The sequence below is a fragment of the Natrix helvetica genome, assembly GCF_964273705.1.
Source record: "Natrix helvetica genome assembly, chromosome: Z".
NCBI classification, from domain to species: domain Eukaryota; kingdom Metazoa; phylum Chordata; class Lepidosauria; order Squamata; family Natricidae; genus Natrix; species Natrix helvetica.
This window is the reverse complement of record NC_138554.1, coordinates 21,715,308-21,736,637: the sequence shown is the minus strand read 5'-3', so window position 1 is coordinate 21,736,637 and position 21,330 is coordinate 21,715,308. Positions and strand designations below refer to the sequence as shown.

General features: G+C 46.2%; 1 protein-coding gene across 4 annotated transcripts in view; it reads left to right on the top strand.

The window, feature by feature from the left end:
- LOC309381899 (lysophospholipase D GDPD3-like) overlaps nucleotides 1–19,603 on the top strand; it is a 35,436-nt gene extending 15,833 nt beyond the window's left edge. For all 4 annotated transcript variants that reach the window (XM_081933219.1, XM_081933218.1, XM_081933217.1 and 1 more), the window contains exons 3-11: nucleotides 130–172; nucleotides 267–402; nucleotides 2,260–2,305; nucleotides 2,438–2,556; nucleotides 4,887–4,976; nucleotides 7,422–7,555; nucleotides 16,037–16,096; nucleotides 16,406–16,457; nucleotides 19,171–19,603. In XM_081933219.1, the coding sequence (XP_081789345.1) occupies nucleotides 130–172; nucleotides 267–402; nucleotides 2,260–2,305; nucleotides 2,438–2,556; nucleotides 4,887–4,976; nucleotides 7,422–7,555; nucleotides 16,037–16,096; nucleotides 16,406–16,457; nucleotides 19,171–19,308 (818 nt within the window). In that variant the 3' untranslated portion in view covers nucleotides 19,309–19,603. The remainder of the gene's footprint in view (nucleotides 1–129; nucleotides 173–266; nucleotides 403–2,259; nucleotides 2,306–2,437; nucleotides 2,557–4,886; nucleotides 4,977–7,421; nucleotides 7,556–16,036; nucleotides 16,097–16,405; nucleotides 16,458–19,170) is intronic.
- Nucleotides 19,604–21,330: the final 1,727 nt, after the last annotated feature.

Here is a 21,330-nt window from a genome sequence, read left to right as displayed (position 1 = left end):
CTTTCTGCTCCACAATAGCCCCAAGACTTGTAAAGCCGCATTCCTAAATCTCAAAGCAGCACAGCTTGATATTCCTTTGGAGGCAGAGTACCTGAAATAAAATTGCTTGGAATCTGATTTCCTCTTCAGGTGCTGGAGAGCAGATTGAGAACACTTTGGGTGCCTTTAAAAAGTGAGTAATGCAATTGCCACTCTATCTCAACTTGCCCTTCTTGTGCACTGTTCCTGCCCTTCAACTTCTCTTGCCAATCTTTGCATCTTCCTAGTGCAATGAGCCAGAATACAAACCTGCTTGAACTTGATTGCCACATAACCAAAGATGGGATTGTGGTTGTGTCCCATGATGAAAATCTGAAACGCCAGACGGGACACGACATTGATATCAGCCTCACATACTATGAGGTGAGCACCTTGGTCCCCACATGCCCTGCCTTTTGGGTATTATTCAGTTCCATTTGGTGACAGATTTTATGGCTATGTAAGTGATGTTGGCCACCTAATGAGAAGAAAGGACTCCCTGGAGAAGAGCCTAATGCTGGGAAAGGTTGAGGGCAAAAGAAGAATGGGATGACAGAGAATGAGAGGGCTGAATGGAGTCACCAAAGAAGTAGGCCTGAGCTTAAATGGACTCCGGGGGATGGTAGAGGATAGGAAGATCTGGAGGAACATGTTCCATGAGTCGCGATGGGTTGGACATGACTTTGCAGTGATGTTCCCAGGCTGTGTCTCATTATATAGTCTCATTAGATATAAGTCCTGCCTTTCCTCTAGAAATTCAAGGTGGAATAGCTAACATCCTCCATTGTTAACACTTAAAAACAAAATCCCATTGAACTACTGTAGATTAGATGGAGAGTGTGTGATTTACCCAAAGTCACCTTGTGAAATTTATGATTGGGAGGGGATTTGTGTTTGAGTTGGACACCATTGTGATGATGAAATGATGAAACCATCATTGTGCCATCACAATGCAAGCTTCACCACTGTTGAGAGTGCAACCTGGTATTGTAAGAACCTAGCAAAAGAGGTGAAGCTTGGGTCACAACAGAATAAGGCTGCTTTTGTCATTTGGATGAAGGTATTGATCCTGCTACCTCAGCATTCTAACCAGAGGTGGGTTTCTACCAGTTTGCCCTGCTTTGGGTGAAACGGTATTGGTAATCTGACTTGGGTCGCAGAACCGGCAGCGACCCAGGCTGGCTATGCCCCCGAATCGGTTCCCTGGTCTCCTCTCCTATTGCCGGCATGTTTGTTATTAGTTTTTCATGGTCTGTGCATGCACAGAACAATTTACAGTGTACGCAGCAAACCAGTACCATCGGCAGTGGGACCCACCCTTGCTTCTAACCACTACACCCCAACACCTTTACACACTTACCAGAAACAAAATAACTTCCATATTACACCCTTTGAACAATTGTTCTAGTACAGCGATGGCGAACCTTTTTTGGCTCGCGTGCCACAACTTGGGGAAGCGCAGGGGGGTCGTGTGCGGCCGTGTCGCACCCATAATGCAATGTGCGAGGCTTCCTTGACGCCTTCGGAGTGCTCAAAATGACCCTCCGAGCAAACCGGAAGTGAGCAAACCGAGCTCGGAGGGTCGTTTTGTGCGCTCCGAAGGCTTCAGGGACCGTCCGGAGGCTTCCCTGAAGCCTTCGGAGAGCTTAAAACGACCCTCCGAGCAAACCGGAAGTGACTTCTGGTTTGTTCAGATGGTCGTTTTGAGCGCTCCGAAGGTGTCAGGGAAGCCTCCGGACGGTCCCTGAAGCCTTCGGAACGCTTAAAACGACCCTCCGAGCAAATCGGAAGTCATTTCGGGTTTGCTCGGAGGGTCGTTTTAAGCGCTCCGAAGGCTTTAGAGAAGCCTCCGGACAGTCCCTGAAGCCTCCGGTGGGCCTCCGGGGGGGCGGGGGAGGCTCTTTTCACCCTCCCCAGGCTCCTATAAAGCCTCTGGAGCCTGGGGAGGGCGAAAAATGGCCTTTAAAAATGGTGAACTCAGCTGGCCAGCGCGCGCATGCGCGCTGGCCAGCTGACAGGGCAGCACCTCGTGTGCCCTGACAAATGGCTCCGCATGCCACCTGTGGCACGCGTGCCATAGGTTCGCCATCACTGTTCTAGTACTTTGGGGAAAATCAAAGAGCTTTCCCCAAAACTTCTAGGACTCCAAACTCCTGCTCTTCATTTCCTCCCTTCAACACACATGGCAAATCTTTCTTAAAGCCACTCTTACTTCTTATTCTCACTGGTTGTGTTCCCTAGGATTTGCCATGCTATCTGCCTTCTCTGGAGGTGCTGTTTTCTCCAGGTGAGTAGGACTACGAGTTGCTTTTGGGGGAAATGTGCTGTGGTAGAAAATAAGGCAAACCATTTGTTCTCTTTGTCTCTGAGAAAAGCGCTCAGTTCTTGGCAGCTTCCCTCAACCTACCCTTCCTAACAGGACGCTTCTCACATGGTACTGATCACCAGATTCCTCGTTTGGAAGACGTTTTTGAGCAATTCCCTGAAGTCCCTATTAATATTGAAATTAAAGAGGATAATGATGATCTCATCAATAAGGTAAGAAATCAATAAGGTAAGATGGAATCAAGATTATCTGAAGTGTTAATAACACTTTACAATGCCTTGGTAAAGCCACACTTGAAATACTGCATTCTGTTTTGATCACCACGATGTAGAAAAGATGTGGAGACTCTAGACAGAGTGCAGAGAAGAGCAACAAAGATGATTGGGGGACTGGAGACTAAAACTTTTGAAGAACGGTTGCAGGAACTGGGTATGTCTAGTTTAATGAGAAAAGGACTAGGGGTGACATGATTGCAGTGTTGCAATATCCCAGGGGTTGCCACAGAGAAGAGGGAGTCAATCTATTCTGCCTCCTAAGGGCAGGACAAGAAGCAATGGATTGAAACTAATCAAGGAGAGAAGCAACCTTGCTCCTAAGGAGCAATTTCCTGACAGAACAATTAATCAGTGGAACAACTTGCCTCCAGAAGTTGTGAAAGCTCCAACACCAGAGGTTTTTAAGAAGAGATTGGACAACCATTTGTCTGAAAACCAACTGAACTTTTCAAATTTCTTTCCTGTCCAACACTGTCAACATATTTTTCATGGAGCACAGATCTTGGTCAGTGTCCAACATTCCAGTCTTTAAATCTCTCTTACAGATTTATGTTCACTTTTATACTTGACAACATGAAGCTACATTCACCAAAAGTTTCTTCCATACATAAAGACGTATTCAACTTGAAAATCCCTGATCAATTAAGATATAAGACACTTTGTATTTTTGTAGTAAACAAAAATACAGTAATAGTAGAGCTATTCCTTGTGTGTCCAATCACACTTGGCCAATAAAAATATTCTATTCTATTCTATTGTAGGCTAGGATAGAATAGGATTAGAATATTCTCATATTCTATTCCATTCCATTCTATTCGAATAGAATAGGAATAGGAATAGAAATAGAATATTCTGTAAAATATTTCATCTTGTATACATCCAGCTGATTTTTTTTCTGTCACGTAGGCACAGTCTCTTAATTCTTCTATCTATTGATGTTGTGAACCTTTTCCTGTCTTTACCAGTATGGTTTTGTAGTTACTGAGTCTTCTTATACCTCTTCAAAAACTTAGAAATGCCACCTTTGGTTAAGTTTTCACCAATTTTTGTTCTAATTTCTTTATAACTGTAGCCTTGTTCACTTAATAATACTATTTTACATCGCTTTCTGGATGACTAATCAACTCTTTGCACCATTTTTTTTACAAGCTCACTAAATGAAAGAACAGAAAAAAATCCCCAACCAACTTGATAGTGATCACATAACACGCTGACAAATGTCCTCCTCTCAGCTTCAATACATAACATCAATAACTGAATTCTACTGTGATTTGATTGACTCATTGCCAAAACAAGATGACACCTGATTGGCTCTCTAAACACTCATGCTCATTGGCTATAATCAGATGAAGGAAAGCTACCTGATATCAACCTAAGCAAGTTGTGCATCCTTTTTCTGGTTATTTGGCTATAACTTTTCATAGAATACAGATAATTGAACAAACCTTGTTGCATTACATTCTTGATTAAATTATCTTTCCATTGATATATAATTTTATGGTACTACTCCAAAACTAAATGGTTATTAGCCATCAAACCTGAAAATACACTTTCATAAAAGGTTTCCACAATTTTGATCACTACTGTATTCACTTAACAACTGCAGTGATCTGTTTAACCATGGGAAAAAAGTTTGGAAAATTGGGCACGATTCACTTAACAACCATCTTATCAATGAAAATTATAGTCCCCATTGTGGGCATAAGTCAGGGGTGTCCAAACTTGGCAACTTTAAGACTTGTGGACTTCAAGAGCTGGCTGGGGAATTCTGGGAGTTGAAGTCCACAAGTCTTAAAGTTGCCAAGTTTGGACACCCCTGGCATAAGTCAAATGAGTGCCTGTAATTTTGGGTAGTGTGTACTTGGAAGCTTCAGAGACAGTAAATAAAGAGAGCCACAATCAGCTTAAGGTCTTCAAGTTTCTCAACCTTGAACCGAGAGTACAGGTAGCCACGGTCCTGGCTGGTGGATTGGGATCCCTACATCTCATCACTTATTCATATCACTTTTCACATCAAGGTGTTAGAAGAAGCTGAATGTCTATAGAGCTCCACAATATAGGACAGAAAGAGTACAAGTGCATAAGACTACCTTTGGCCAAATCCATACCCCACAGAGAAGCTTCCCCATTGGTGCTTCAGTCTCTTCTGCCTCTCATCTGATCGGTGCTTCTTAATCAGTTTTCACAAGAGGCAATTGTGCAACTAAAAACTGGCGTTCCTTCTAGGAATCCATTATTTGAAGACGTGTTGTTTTTCCATCTTCCAGGTAGCACATCTTGTCACGGAATACCATCGTTCCCACATCAGCATCTGGGCCTCCTTCAATCCTCAAATACTGAAAAAATGCCAGAAAGCTGTACGTACCAAATGTGGTTTTCCCCTTTCACATTTTATGTTTACAAACCCTTTTTTTTGCTTAAAGCTTCAGACTGTATAAACATATGTAAGTTTTTTTTTAAAAGATTTATTTATTTAGCAATAAATAAAGTACTCCTTAATGCAGGTAATCTTTGACTTACAAGCCTTTGTTTAGTGACCAAGTTACCAGGATGCTGAAAAAAGTGACTTACAACTGGTCACTTTACAACCATTGTAACCTTCCCAACGGTCACAAGTTCAGGTGCTTGGCGACTGGCCTGTATTTATAACCATTGAAGTGTCCTGAAGTCATGAGATTACAACTTTCCCAGCCAGCTTCTGACAAGCAAAGTCAACGGGGGAAGCCCACTGACTTTAACGGGTGTGTGATTCACTTAACAACCAAAGCAAAAAAAAAAAAGTCATAAAATTAGACATGACTCACTTAACACCACCTTACATTTTGACGGAAATTCCCGTCCCAATTGTGGTCATAAGTCAAGGATTACCTGTAATGTATTAGATCATGGTTAAATAAAGGTCCCCTCCCTTCTTCCTTTCTCTTCTTAAGCTTTTTTTGTAGACTAACTTGTTACACCTGCTTCTTCCAATTCTGCGTAAGCTTTAGGCAGCAGCTCCCCTAAATCCACCAACCAAGGTGGAAAGACTGTGTTACAGTGGGGCAAAAAAGTATTTAGTCAGCCACCAATTGTGCAAGTTCTCCCACTTAAAAAGATGAGAGAGGCCTGTAATTGGCATCATAGGTAGACCTCAACTATGAGAGACAAAATGTAAAAAAAAAAACCAAACAATCACATTGGCTGATTTGGAAAGAATTTATTTGCAAATTATGGTGGAAAATAAGTATTTGGTCAATATCAAAAGTTCATCTCAATACTTTGTTATATATCCTTTGTTGGCAATGACAGAGGTCAAACATGTCCTGTAAGTCTTCACAAGGTTGGCACACACTGTTGTTGGTATGTTGGCCCATTCCTCCATGCAGATCTCCTCTAGAGCAGTGATGTTTTGGGGCTGTCGCTGGGCAACATGGACTTTCAACTCCCTCCAAAGGTTTTCTATAGGGTTGAGATCTGAAGACTGGCTAGGCCACTCCAGGACCTTGAAATGCTTCTTACAAAGCCACTCCTTCATTGCCCGGGCAGTATGTTTGGGATCATTGTCATGTTGAAAGACCCAGCCACGTTTCATCTTCAATGCTCTTGCTGATGGAAGGAGGTTTGCACTCAAAATCTCACGATACATGGCCCCATTCATTCTGTCCTGTACACGGATCAGTCGTCCTGGTCCCTTTGCAGAGAAACAGCCCCAAAGTATGATGTTGCCACCCCCATGCTTCACAGTAGGCATGGTGTTATTTGGATGCAACTCAGCATTCTCTCTCCTCCAAACACGACGAGTTGTGTTTCTACTTAACAGTTCTATTTTGGTTTCATCTGACATTCTCCCAATCCTCTTCTGGATCATCCAAATGCTCTCTAGCAAACTTCAGACAGGCCTGGACATGTACTGGCTTAAGCAGGGGGACACGTCTGGCACTGCAGGATCTGAGTCTCTGGCGACGTAGTGTGTGACTGATGGTAGCCTTTGCTACGTTGGTCCCAGCTCTCTGCAGGTCATTCACTAGGTCCCCCCATGTGGTCCTGGGATTTTTGCTCACCGTTCTTGTGATCATTTTGACCCCATAGGTTGAGATCTTGCGTGGAGCCTCAGATCGAGGGAGATTATCAGTGGTCTTGTATGTCTTCCATTTTCTAATTATTGCTCTCACAGTTGATTTGCTCACACCAAGCTGCTTGCCTATTGCAGATTCAGTCTTCCCAGCCTGGTGCAGGTCTACAATTTTGTTTCTGGTGTCCTTCGACAGCTCTTTAGTCTTCACCATAGTGGACTTTGGAGTGTGACTGTTTGAGGTTGTGGACAGGTGTCTTTTATACTGATAACAAGTTCAAACAGGTGCCATTGATACAGATAATGAGTGCAGGACAGAGGAGCCGCTTAAAGAAGAAGGTACAGGTCTGTGAGAGCCAGAAATCTTGCTTTTTTGTAGGTGACCAAATACTTATTTTCCACCATAATTTGCAAATACATTCTTTCCAAATCAGCCAATGTGATTGATTGGTTTTTTTTTAACATTTTGTCTCTCATAGTTGAGGTCTACCTATGATGCCAATTACAGTCCTCTCTCATCTTTTTAAGTGGGAGAACTTGCACAATTGGTGGCTGACTAAATACTTTTTTGCCCCACTGTAAGCAGTTGTGTTTTGTCAAGCCAGGGCAAGAACTGTATTTTCCCTGAATCTTCCTACTTCCTTGAAGCTGTGAGATGAAGTGCAACAACCTTCCCAGCAATGAAGTCTAGAAATGACAAATCCATTGTCTAAAATAAATAAATAAATAAAGTTTTATTTATCCCCCCCAGAATAAAGACATGCCCTACATCTTCTCCAAGAAGAGAGGCCTCTTAGTGCTTGCGCTCTGGTACCTTGGACTCCTGCCTTTCTTCCCACTGAAGGAATCGTTCCTTGAATTCGTGCTGCCCTCGATCATAAACAGGTGACAGTCACTAGCAAGGGTGGGATTTAGGCAGAAAAGCATACAGACTTAGAAATGGGATCATCTACCTAATGATCAGCCTTTGGAAGTCGTGTGCCACATTTGCTCTCCCCTTCAAATAAGCCTATTTGGAGAGAGACTTTCCTGGCATGCTGATCTGGGAAAAAGGAGGGTGTCTGGGCAACCTTTGCATCCACATCAGACAGTGGCCCTTCTGCAGGACAAGCAGCTAACCAGCATCCAGGAATTCTCAACTGAGGAGAGAAGTGAGGACAATTGGTCTGTTAGTCCCAATGAGCCCCGGCCAATGTTGTCCTCTTAAACCCTTTGCTTTGGCTTGGTCAGGCTACAGGGCAGGGTTATTTATGAGACAACCAATCTCCAGCTACACCAGCTTATCCAATACAGGTAATCCTCGACTTGCAACAATTTGTTTAGTGACTGTTCAAAGTTACAACGGCATGAAAAATGGGACCTACAACCGTTTTTCAGTTACGACCTCTCCAGCATCCCCATGATCATGTGAACAAAATTCAGATGCTTAGCAACTGTTCATATTTATGACCATTGCTGTGTCCCAAGGTCATGTGGTCACCTTTTGAGACCTTCCAACAAGCAACATCAATGGGGAAGCCAGTTTCACTTAACAACTGGGTTACTCACTTATCAACTGTAGTGAACCACTTGACTACTGTGACAAGAAAGGTTGTAAAATGGAGCAAAACTCACTTAAGTGTCTCACTTAACAACATAAATGTTGGGCCCAATTGCGGTTGTAAAGGACTACCTTTACAATCAGATAGGGTTGACTTGTATCAGGAGCCATCCATTAATCAATGTCATCTGATGGGACCCAAGCCATGTGCCTTTTCTGTTTCTGTGTCTCTCCTATGGAACAATGTTTTTCCAGGATACAAACGGCCCCATCCTCTGCCTGTCTTCTGAAAGGCAATGAAGACTGGCCTTTCCCCAAGGCATTTGGTCAAGAGATTCTGGATCGATTGTTTCTGTCTGCAAGTTGCCTCTGTTTGATTATATTTTATGTTTTGCCAGTTGCCATTTGTCACATTCCACTTTATATGCTACCCTGAGCTAGACGTTAAATCGGTGACTATGCAGCATGTATTAATGAACCATTAATTGTCTTGTAGTTAAGGCACCAGGCATGGAAGCCAGCTAGGTTACTTTGGACTAATTGCCAGAAGACTGTGAGTTCTATTCCCACCTTAGGAATGGAAGCCAGTTGGATGACTTTGTGAAAGTCACTCTCTCTCAATCCAACCCTCTTTGCAGGATTGCCTTTGAGGGGAAAATTAGGAAGAGAAAATAGTAATTGGTGTACTCCCGACCTTGAGTTATTTATAAAAAATAATGAAAATGGGAAACAAATAAATGTAGTTGTTTAGTCTAGACTAGAGTATGGCCAACTCATGTCATCATGGCGCCATTCCTAAGGTGAGAGTAGAACTCATCATCTCCTGGTGATTGGCCCAAAGTCACTCAGCCAGCTTTTATTCCTAAAGTGGGACTCACAGTCTCCTGGCAATTAGTCCAAAGTAACCTAGCTGGCTTCCATGCCTGGTGCCTTAACTACAAGACAATTAATAGCTCATTAATACATGCTGCATAGTCACTGATTAACATCTAGCTCAGGGTAGCATATAAAATGGAATGTGACAAATGGCAACTGGCAAAAAATAAAATATAATCAAATAGAGGCGACTTGCGATGTATCGTGACTCCCCCCCCTTTGCGAAACCGGGCGTGGCCAGCGTATGACGCATCGGGCCTGCAGGCCCTGAGTTTGACACCCCTGGTCTAGAGAAAAAAAGGACTAGGAGTGACATAACAGCACTATTCCAGTATTTGAAGGGCTGCCTCAAAGAAGAGGGGGTCAACCTATTCTCCAAACACCAGAAGGCAGGACAAGAAACCATGGATGGAAACTAATCAAGGATGGAAGCAACCTGGAATTAAGGAGAAACTTCCTGACAGCGCAGAACAATTAGCCTGTGGAACAGTTTGCCTTCAGAAGTTGTGGGTGCTTTATCACTGGAGGTTTTTTAAGAAAACACAGGACAGCCACCTGTCTGAAATGCAGTGGTGGGTTCTGGATCCCGTTCCAACCGGTACAGTTGGAACGGGCCTGGTGGTATCCACATAGATGCACGCAGAGCGCATGCGCGCATCCCACACACACGGGCGCAGCACGCACATGTGTCTTAGCCCCTCTGCAAGCCTCCGTGATGCTCTAGCTGCTCAGCGGAGCATCGCTCAGGCAGTGTTCGCACCGTGTGCGGAAGCGCCGAAGACATAAAAGACTGGTATGGAGCTCAGGAAGGCGGGTGGGCCCTCCGGAGCACCGCAATGGAACAGTATCCGGTGGTCCAGGCAGGCTCCGGTATGCCTGTACTTGGCGTACTGCCTGCAGCCCACTACTGCTGAAATAGTATAGGATCTCCTGCTTGAGCAGGGGGTTGGACTAGAAGACCTCCAAGGTCTTTTCCAGCTCTACTCTGATTGATTGAAATATGAATACTGTACTCTTTCCCCCCCTTCTTAATCAGCTTCTCCCCTTGCCACTGCTAGAACTAGTAAACATTTCACTGAACATCAACAGAAGGACGACAGCTAAATTGGCTCTTTAGAGGCAGTTGCTGTGGAGCATAGCAAGAAAGGACTGGAACCTGTTTTTTTTTTTAAGGAGGCATAATATTGACTCTTTGAGAAGCAGGAAGTAATAAAACATGAAAAACAATCCACAAAAGCAAAAAACAAAACAAAACCACCTATCAACCAAACCTTTTGAGTGGAATTAATTGAATCTCTCTGATGTTCCAATGTCTAAAAGAAATTCTGAAGAAAAATGATAGAGGCAGGTGTGAAAGAGAAGCTGCTTAGCAAAATTGCAGACACCTGTTGTCTTCTACGTCTCCTCCCATGGGAGCCTTTTATCCAGCAGCACAAGAGTTGCCAATAAAGCTGCAAACTTCACCCAGGTGTGGGAGGAGAACGAAGGAGATGTTCTTTTCCGGCTCTGCAACCACCAGCCAACAGTTCAGCAGCCAAACAAAAGATGGCATTTTCCTTCAGAGTGAAGAATGCAAAAGGGGTGGGTGGGGTGGGGTAGAGAAGTATAGCAAAACAGCAACACAAAGCACAATATAAAAAAATTGCAAGAGCGCTACATGTAGCCGTTAACAGGAGGAAAAAATATGAAATCTCAGCGGCAACTTAAGACAGAGCAGACTTAAGAAAGAAATGTTGATGTATAGTAGTAATAGTATCAAGCGTAGTATGTATGCAACAGGGGTTCCCAATCTTGGCAACTTTAAGACACATGGAGTTCAACTCCCAGAATTTCCCAGTCAGAATGGGTGGCTGACCCCTATTATGCAGATACTCCTCAACTTATGACTACAACAGGGAACGGGAAAGTTCATCAAGTGGTACTGTAATTAAGTGAGGTATCACAAGACCACACTCAATTTTACTTTTCTTTTGACGTAGTCATTAAGTGAATCCCTGTGGTTGTTAAACAAATCACCACATGACTGCAACATGTGACCTTCCCTGCCAGATTCCTCACTGACTTTGCGTCTTGGAAGCTGGATAGAAGGTCACAAATGGCTGTCGTACGATTGGTCAGGCATCCAAATCACACTCATGAGACTGTCGGGGTGATGAAGCAGTCGTAAGTGCAAGGATCAGCCCTAAGTAACTTTTTTTCAGTCGTAACTTTGAACAGTCATCAAATGAATGGACATTAGTGTGATGGAAATGTACCTGGAGGAGCAGAGAGTGAGAGAGACTTTTGAAAGCCCAGAGTTTTCCCAGAAAAAAAAGATGGCGTAATCTCTTAATCTGAGTATCTTTCTAAGAAAGCCAAATGTTTCCCTGTTTGTTCCTGCAGGTACACATTCTGTCACATCAAGTGAGGACAATCTGTACAGAAATCGTAACAAAACAATTCCTCCCCGCCCCATTCAATCTTATAATAATAATAATAATAAATATTTATTTCTTAGCCGCACCCTCTCCCGAAGGACTCGGGGCGGCGTACAATAAAACACATGAAATAAATATCTAGACAGACATACATATAACAAAGACGTATACTAAGACGTGTACAAGGAGGAGGTGGGCTGATGAATAAAAACAATTAAAATCACAATGTTTAAAAACCCCTAAATAAATAAATACAATTAAATTACACAAATAAAAAACCCGTCAGGAGCGATATAGTTAGATCATAGTTGAGCCAGGCCAGCTGCTTGGAATAGGTGGGTCTTGAGCTTTACACGGAAGGAGCGGAGGTCAGAGGTATTCCTAATATCCAGAGGGAGGTCATTCCACAGGGCTGGGCCCGCCACAGAGAAGGCTCTGCTCCTAGGCGCCGCCCCTCGGCACTGTCTGGTGGACGGCACCTGGAGGAGACCCTCTCTGTGCGAGCGGATTGGTCGCAGGGATGTATGGGGCAGAATACGATCCCGCAAGTAACTAGGTCCTGAGCCATGGAGCGCTTTAAAGATCGTTATCAAAACCTTGAAACGCACCCGATAGACCACAGGAAGCCAGTGCAGCTCGCGCAGGAACGGTGTCACATGGGAGTACCTAGTACTCCCCATAATTACCCGCGCGGCTGCGTTCTGGACCAACTGTAACCGGGTGCATTTCAAGGGAAGCCCCATGTAGAGAGCGTTACAGTAGTCCAAGCGGGACGTCACCAGCGCATGAGTGACTGTGCGTAAGGCGTCCCGGTCCAGTAGGGGGCGCAATTGGCGCACCAGGCGGACCTGGTGGAATGCCCCCCTAGCCACGGCTGTCACATGGTCATCCATGGACAGCCGGGCATCCAGGAGGACGCCAAATTGCGCGCCCGCTCCACGGGGGCGAGTTGAATGCCCCCAATGGCCAAAGATGGGATTAATTGGCTGAACCGGGGAGCTGGAACCCACAGCCACTCCGTCTTGGAGGGGTTGAGTTTGAGTTGGTTGTCATCCATCCAGACCCGTACGGCTTCCACACACCGGGACATCACTTCGATGGCCTCGTTGGGGTGGTTCGGGGTGGAAATGTACAGCTGAGTATGATCAGCGTACAGGTGATATCCCACCCCGAAACCACGGATGATCTCACCCAGCGGCTTCATATATGTGTTGAACAGGAGTGGCAAGAGGACCGACCCCTGTGGTACCCCGCAAGTAAGGGGGCGTAGGGTCGACCTCTCCTCCCCTGCCAACACACGTTGCATCCAGCCGGAAAAGTAGGAGCTGAACCACCGCAAAACGATGCCCCGGACCCCCAACCCCTCCAGCCGGCGCAACAGGATACCATGGTCGATGGTATCAAAAGCCGCCGAGAGGTCTAATAGGACCAGGATAGAGGAACAACCCCTATCTCTGACCCTCCAGAGATCATCCACCAACGCGACCAAGGCCGTCTCCATGCTGTGACCGGGGCAGAAGCCGGACTGGCGCGGGTCTAGATAATCATTTTCCTCCAGATGTTGTGGAAACTGGTAAGCCACCACACTCTCTACAACCTTCGCCAAAAAGGGAAGGTTGGAGACAGGACAATAACTGGCCAGCTCCAAAGGGTCCAGGGAAGGCTTCTTGAGCAAGGGTCTCACCACCGCCTCTTTCAAGGCGGCCGGGAGAGACCCCTCGCTCAACGAAGCGTTCACTAGGCCCAGGAGCCAGTCTCGTGTAACCTCCCAGGATGCCAGTACAAGCCAGGAGGGGCACGGGTCCAATAAACATGTGGTGGGTCGCAGTCGTCCGCGCATTCTGTCCAAATCCTCGATGGCAACCAAGTCAAAGTCCTCCCAGGTCGATTCCTCAAGACTCGCTACGGACGTCACCATTGGACCACTGACAGGGACCCAATCCTTCCGGATTTGAGCAATTTTATCCTGCACATATTTCCCAAATTCCTCTGCCCTGCCCTGTAGAGGGGCCTACCACGGCCTCTGAAACAAGAGGGAGCGGGACAGCCGAAACAGGGCGGCAGGGCGGTTCTCTGCGGATGCAATGAGAGTGGCACAGTATTGACGTTTGGCCACTCTCAATGCCACAAGGTACGTCCTTAAATGGGCTCGTGCCTGTGTTCGATCAAATTCGGAACGGGAGGATCTCCAACGACTCTCTAGACGTCTCTTGCGGCATTTCATCACCCTTAGCTCCTCGGTAAACCAAGGGGCCAGGGTGGATCGTTGCCGCCGGAGAGGCCGCAAAGGCGCCACCCGGTTCAAGGCCCCGGTAGTCGCATTATTCCACGCTTGTCTAATAGAATGGGAAAAGAGCTACAGTGGAGCAGTGGTGACTGGAACATGCATGCATGTGTGCACGCCAGAGTGCCAGAAACCTGAAAACAATCTGGCTGGTGTGCATATGTGTGCCAACCAGCTGGTCGTTGGGTTTCCAGCATGCGTGCCGCCAGCTGGTCTTCGTGCAGGCCAGAGCACAGAAACCTAAAGATCAGCTGGCCGGTGCACATATGCCTATTTTTTTAGCATTTTTCAGGCTGTTTGGGGGGGTGTTTCTCAGGCCATTTTCAGGGCCAAAATAGCTTGGAAAATGCCCCCAAAATAACCTGAAAATGCCCCCCAGATGCCCTGATTTTTGGCCATTTTTCAGGCCATTATCCGGCACTCTGGTGCCCGCAAAGGCCAGCTGGTGATGGCACCTGTGCCCACAGAGAGGACTCTGTGTACCACCTCTGGCACACGTTCCATAGGTTCGCTATCACAGGGTTAGTGTGTAGTGCTGCAGACTACTTCTGCTGCCTGCAATTTGACAGTTCAAATCTGACCAGGCTCAAGGTTGACTCAGTCTTCCATCTTTCCAAGGTGGGTAAAATGAGGATTCAGACTGTTGGGGGCAATATGCCGACTCTGTAAACCACTTAGAGAGGGCTGTAAAGCACTGTGAAGCGGAATATAAGTAAGTGCTATTGCTAATTCTCAGAGATTTGCCTGGATAAGTCTCTGTGGTTTTTTTGGCAAGGTTTTTCAAAAGTGTTTTGTCACAGACTCCTTCCTACGGCTGAGAGAAAATGACTTGGCCAAGGTCACTCAACTGGTTTGTGCCTAAGGCAGGACTAGAAATCCCGGTCTCCTGGTTTTGAGCCAGATGCCTTAACCACAATGCTAAACTGGCTCTCAGAATAATACTAGTATAAACACTGCCATAGTAACAATAATTGAAGATTAATAGAATATTGCAACAGTCATTATCATAGGATAATGGTGCAGAGATAACGATAGAATAGAACCGTGATGGCGAACCTATGGCACGCGTGCCACAAGTGGCACGCGTAGCCATTTGTCGGGGCACGCGAGGCGCTGCCCTGTCACCTGGCCAATGCGCATGCGCGCGCTGGCCAGCTGAGTTCACCTTTTTAAAAGCTATTTTTCACCTTCCCCAGGCTCCAGAGGCTTTATAGGAGCCTGGGGAGGGCAAAAAGAGCCTCCCCGCCCCCCCCGGAGGCTTCAGGGACCGTCCCTGAAGCCTTCGGAACGCTTAAAATCACCCTCCGAGGAAACCGGAAGTGACTTCCGGGTTGCTCGGAGGGTGGTTTTAAGCGTTCCGAAGGCTTCAGGGACCGTCCGAGGCTTCCCTGAAGCCTTCGGAGCGCTTAAAATGACCCTCCAAGCAACCCGGAAGTCACTTCCGGTTTGCTCGGAGGGTGTTTTTAAGCACTCCGAAGGCTTCAGGGAAGCCTCGGGACAGTCCCTGAAGCCTCCGGAGGGCCTCCGGGGGGTCGGGGGAGGCTCTTTTTGCCCTCCCCAGGCTCCTATAAAGCCCCTGGAGCATGGGGAGGGCAAAAAAAACCATGTAAAAATGGGGGGGTTGCGCGTTTTGCACGCATGCGCACTGGGGGGGTCGCACGTTGCATTATGGGTGCGGCACGCCCGCACTCGACCCCCCTGCGCTCCCCCCACTTGTGGCACGCGAGCTAAAAAAGGTTCGCCATCACTGGAATAGAATATAGAAAGTAGTCACACGTCACTTTGTTTTTTACCAAATAAAGGATCTGTCCCTCTTATAGGGAGACCATCTCTCCAGGGTCCAGTGCTTCTCTGCTCCAGCCCTTGAGACTAGATCAATCTAACTGGCTGCAGTTTAACAAAGGATCTATGACATAAGGCATCCAATTACATCAGATCTAACAGCTCTCCCTATAATTTGACTAACACCCAAATTAATTGGACAATTAAGTTAAGCTGGCCTTCCTCATATATTCTCTTTCATGTTCTGTAAAAGTTTAGTTGTGAAGAAAAACAGTGCTGGTGTGTAAAATTATTCTGAGAGTTTTGCCTGTCAAAGACGAGATACATTTGTTATATGTTTTGTAATTCATGGAATTACTCCTTTGGAAAAAGTGTGGGATCCAATATTTTGGAGGAGGAATAGCAGGAAACCAGCAGTTCTCAGGAGCTTGTTAATTTTGCCACCTTTTTGTTTTGTTTAATCCTAGGACGTATTTTCCAGTAAAAAGGGGCATATTTGGATCACTACTGGCAATATTTACCACCAAGTGAGTGACACAAAGCCGTGGTTTTAATTGTTTCATTCTTATTAAGTATGCCTTTCCTTTATCATCTTCTCCTCTCCTTTCCCAGCAGGAGGGCTCTTAATGAAACTCATAACCGAAAACAGCAGTTTTCCTGCTAGAGACAATAAATACAGAAAAATGACTTCTTTCTCCCCAAGTGACACTACATGGAATATCTTGATTTTTCTCATATTTATTTTCCCCCATTTTCTGCTGGGCTCTAAAAAAAGATAAAACAGAATGACTTATACCTAAACCTTTTGTATTGATATTTCTTTCCTTTCCCAACAGGGTGACAATGCATAAACAGCTGTTCAAACATCTGGAAGACAGAGGAATACAAGTATGTTGGGAAAAGCTGAGAAATCAAAAAATTGGGTGGCGTGCTAGACTCTACTCCTGGGGATGATCAGGATTATTTATTATGTGTTCATTTATTAAATTTATATACCACTCATTTCATTATTAAGCAACTCTGGGTGGCTTACAATGTTATAAACATCAATGTAAAGCAATTAATACATCAAAAGAGCAAAACATGGGACATCAAAATTAAAACACTAAGTTAAACAGCAAAGTGAACAAAATAAAATGTCAATGCAGGGCAATGTTCCCTCTTATTTTCTTTTCAATGTGAGCAGAAAAGTATAGTGTTGAGCGGCACATTTTCATGCCTGCGTACCTGAATTTTTTTCACAGATGTCACCTAAGATAACAACAAAATCAGTATTATTTGAAACTCAAAGTTATGTTTCTTCAAGGTACCCGCTTAATTAAAAGTGTTATATAATATCAGTATCACTTAACAATGCTCCTGCTTAGCAACCAAAATGTTGGCTCAGAAACTCTGGCATTTGAAGCACGCAAGTCTTAAAGCTGTCAAGTTACAAGACCCTTGCACCCCTAACCCTTTAGAAAAAAAACCCAGGGGTCTTCAAACCTGACAGCTTTAAGACTTGTGGACTTCAACTCCCAGAATTCCTCCTCCAGTCCTGTTGGCTCAGGAACTCTGGCATTGAAGTGTGCAAGTCTTAAAGCTGTCAAGTTACAAGACCCTTGCACCCCTAGCCCTTTAGAAAAAAAATGTGGGGGTCTTCAAACCTGACAGCTTTAAGACTTGTGGACTTCAACTCCCAGAATTCCTCCTCCAGTCATGTTGCAGCGACATCATCTGCAAGGATTTGCTCCATCTTTGGTTTCTTCATCATGGGCAGGGGCCTGCCGCTGAAGATGCCGACGAGCCTCCGCCGCCACCAGAATAACTGCTGCCACCTCCTCCTCCTCTAACAGCGCTGCCGGATTTGCCGCCCAGCGCTGCAGCTGAGGTGAAGCTGCCAAAGTTCCAGCCGGCATCCTCGTGCATGGCAGCGGCACCTCCCCCTCCGCTCGGAGCACCTGAGCTCAGCCCCGCATTACCCCTGCCCCCTCCTCCTCTGCCGTGCTTTTGAGGAGCCATGAGGCCTTTTTTTCCCCTGCTCCTCTCCCTGCCGCCTTTCTACTGGCTCCCGCAGCCTCATGGCTCCTCAAAAGCACGGCGGCGGAGGAGGAGGCAGGGGTGACGCGGGGCTCAGCTCAGGTGCTCTGAGCGGAGGGAGAGGCGCCATTGCCACGCACGGGGATGCCGGCTGGAGCTTTGACAGCTTTACCTCAGCTGCAGCACCTGGCAGCAAATCCGGCAGTGCTGTTAGAGGAGGAGGAGGTGGCAGCAGTTATTCCGGTGGCAGCGGGGGCTTTGGGGCTTCACAACTACCGTCAGTCGCCCCGTGCTCATCAGAGCAAGTCCGGGGAGGTCCTTTGCGGACAGCCAGTTCTAGCCGCCTGCAAAGGGCCTCCCCAGCTTCCGGAGCCTGTGGCAGTAGAAATCACAGCGCAGCAGTTGAAAACTGCTGCACGGTGTTTTCTTGCCAAGTGTGCGGCCGTGCAGCCGCGCACCTTAGAGGGAACATTAATGCAGGGTGGAGGTGGGGTCTTCTAATACTCCACCAGCCACCTCGGAAATGAGATGACCTCCCTTTGGGGTCCCAGGCCAGTTGTCAGAGTCAGGTCTCCTGGTTCCTTCGGAAGGTCAAGAGGGTGAGGGCAGATCTCACTTCAAGGGGCATGATGTTCCAAAGAGCAGGAGCCATAGCAGGGAAGGCTTTTCTGCTGGTTCTCACCAGTTGCAATTCCTTGGCCAATAGGATCCAGAGCATGCCCCTCCTCCCAGACTAAGTAGCAAGGGCCAATTCCATTTGGGTGAGGCTGTTTCTCAGATAACCTGGACTATGCCTTACAGGGCTTCAAATGTAATGACTAACAACCAGGAAGCAAATCGGCAACCAATGCAGTTCATGTAGCAGGGGTGTAACATGGGCCATTCTAAATATAAAGGTTCCCCCGCCCATGCCTGCTAGTAATTCCTGGCTCTACGGGGCGGTGTTCATCTCCATTTCAAAGCCGAAGAGCCAGCGCTGTCCAAAGACGTCTCCATGGTCGTATGGCTGACATGACTAAATGCCGAAAGCGCACAGAACGCTGTTTACCTTCCCACCAAAGGTGGTTCCTATTTTTCTACTTGCATTTTTACGTGCTTTCGAACTGCTAGGTTGGCAGAAGCTGGGACAAGTAACTGTGCTCACTCTGTTACGCAGTGTTAGGAATTCAAACCGCTGAACTGCCAACCTTTCTAATCAACAAGCTCAGTTGGGCCACTCTAGGAACCCCTAAACTGCTTGCACTGCTGCATTTTGTCTCAGCTGTAGCTCCCGAATACTCTTCAAAGGTAGCTCCATGTAGAGTGGATTGCAGTAGTCTAAGCATGCGATGTCCAGCCCGAATTAAAACTTGGCTGAGCCTGAATTAAAACCTGAGATGGAACTATTGCAAAAATATTGCCATTGACTTGGCTACTAACAGGAGTGATGAAGTGGTGCTCCAGAAATTTTGGGATTGCAGCAAAGGCGCCTCTTATTCTTGGAACTCTCTTGGCCATTTTTTTTTTTTTTTGCCACAGTCTTTTTATTTCCAGTGTTTGCATTTTGTGATTGTGTTTTTCCCCTCTTCCACTTTCTCTTTAGACTCTCCTTTGGGTTTTGAATGAAGAAAAAGATTATGAAGAAGCCTTTAGCTATGGAGTCTCCGGAGTCATTTCTGACTACCCAACTCGTCTTCGACAGTACCTGAATGATCATCCTCCGCCACCTTGCAATGTGTAAATTGTAATGAATGAAAAAGAATATCATGTGAAAGATAGGAAACTCAAAGATATATTTCACCTATGCATCCTGTAAGAGGAAGACTTTGAAACAAATAAACAATTTTGTTACCAGTGTGGGGCATTCTCATAAGTGAGTAACATATGTTACACACTGTAGCAAGGGACTGAAGATATGGGAGGTTGGGAGGTCACTGTTCTGCTACTATCCTGCTTGTAAAACAGTGACTTTTTTTCAAGTTGATTAAACAGACAAAGCAGGAGGACAATTCTCTTATTAACACTCAGCAAAACAATTTTTTTAAAAAAAGACTTGTTAAAGAATGATCAGCTTCTTTTTCCTCCTGAGGTGAGTGTTTTCTTTGTAATAAATGTGCCACTATGCTGGTTTGGTATAGTGGTTATGATGCTGGCTAGAAACCAGGAGACTATGAGTTCTAGTCCCACCTTAAACAAAAGCTGAATGGGTGACTTTGGGCCAATCATCGGGAGACTGTAAGGTGTAGTATCATCTTAGGCATGAGAGCCAACTGGCTGACTTCAGGCCAATCACTAGGTCTAGGAGATTGTGAGTTTTAGTCCTGCCTTAGGCATGAAAGCCAGCTGGGTGACTTCAGCCCAATCACTAGGACAGTGATGGCGAACCTATGGCACGCGTGCCATAGGTGGCACACGGAGCCATTTGTCAGGGCACGAGAGGCGCTGCCCTGTCAGCTGGCCAGTGCGCATGCGCACCCTGGCCAGCTGAGTTCACCCTTTTTAAAGCCATTTTTCGCCTTCCCCAGGCTCCAGAGGCTTTATAGGAGCCTGGGGAGGGCGAAAAGAGCCTCCCCTGCCCCCCCCAGAGGCCCTCCAGAGGCTTCATGAGCTTTCCTGAAGGCTCTGGAGCGCATAAAACTGGCCCTACGGGCAAACCGGAAGTTTGGGAACGGACTTCCTGTTTGTTCGGAGGGTTGTTTTGACTGCTCCGAAGGCTTTAGGGAAGCCTCTTGACCGTCCTTGAAGCCTCCGGAGCGCTTAAAACGACCCTCCGAGCAAAGCGGAAATGACTTCTGGTTTGCTTGGAGGGTCGTTTTGAACGCTCCGAAGGTTTCAGGGAAGCTCTTGACGGTCCCTGAAGCCTTCGGAGCGCTTAAAACGACCCTCCGAGCAACCCGGAAGTGACTTCCGGTTTGCTCGGAGGATCATTTTGACTGCTTCGGAGGCTTCAGGGAAGCCTCCTGAAGGTCCCTGAAGCCTCCGGGGCTGTTTTTGCTCTCCCCATGCTCCTATAAAACCTCTGGAGAGGGCGAAAAAAGCATGCAAAAATGGGGGTCGCCGCGCCTATAGTGCACGCATGCGCATGGGGGGGTCGCACATTGCATTATGGGTGCAGCACGCCTGCAAATGACCCCGCTGCGCTTCCCCCACTTATGGCATGCGAGCCAAAAAAGGTTCACCATCGCGCACTAGGAGATTATGAATTCTAGTCCTGTTTTAGACATGAAAGTCAGCTGGGTGACTTCAGGCCAATCACTAGGAGATTGTGAGTTCTAGTCCTGCCTTATGCATGAAAGCCAGCTGAGTGACTTTAGGCCAATCACTAGATTATGAATTCTAGTCCTGTTTTAGGCATGAAAGCCAACTGAGTGACTTTAGGCGAATCACTAGGAGATTATGCATTCTAGTCCCGCTTTAGGCATGAAAGCCAGCTTTGGGAGTGGCTTTGGGCCAATCACTCTCTCACCTCAAGATACTGCACAGGATTTTTGTCACAGGGAAAATAGGAAGAAGGAGCGTTAAGTAGGTTCATTGCCGAATTATTATAAAGTAATAAATATGGGATAAAAATCTAACAAATAAACAACTAAAGAGAACAAGGGGGTAATTTCGGGACCAAAAGTGTGTAAAACCATCGTTCACACACTAGTACTGATGATGTTACCTAGCTGGGGTAATAAAATGTGTGCAAGAAAACAAGCAAGCTCAGAGAGCACCAAGGACCCATCACTTCAACCCCAAGCTACAAATATTCTCCTTTATT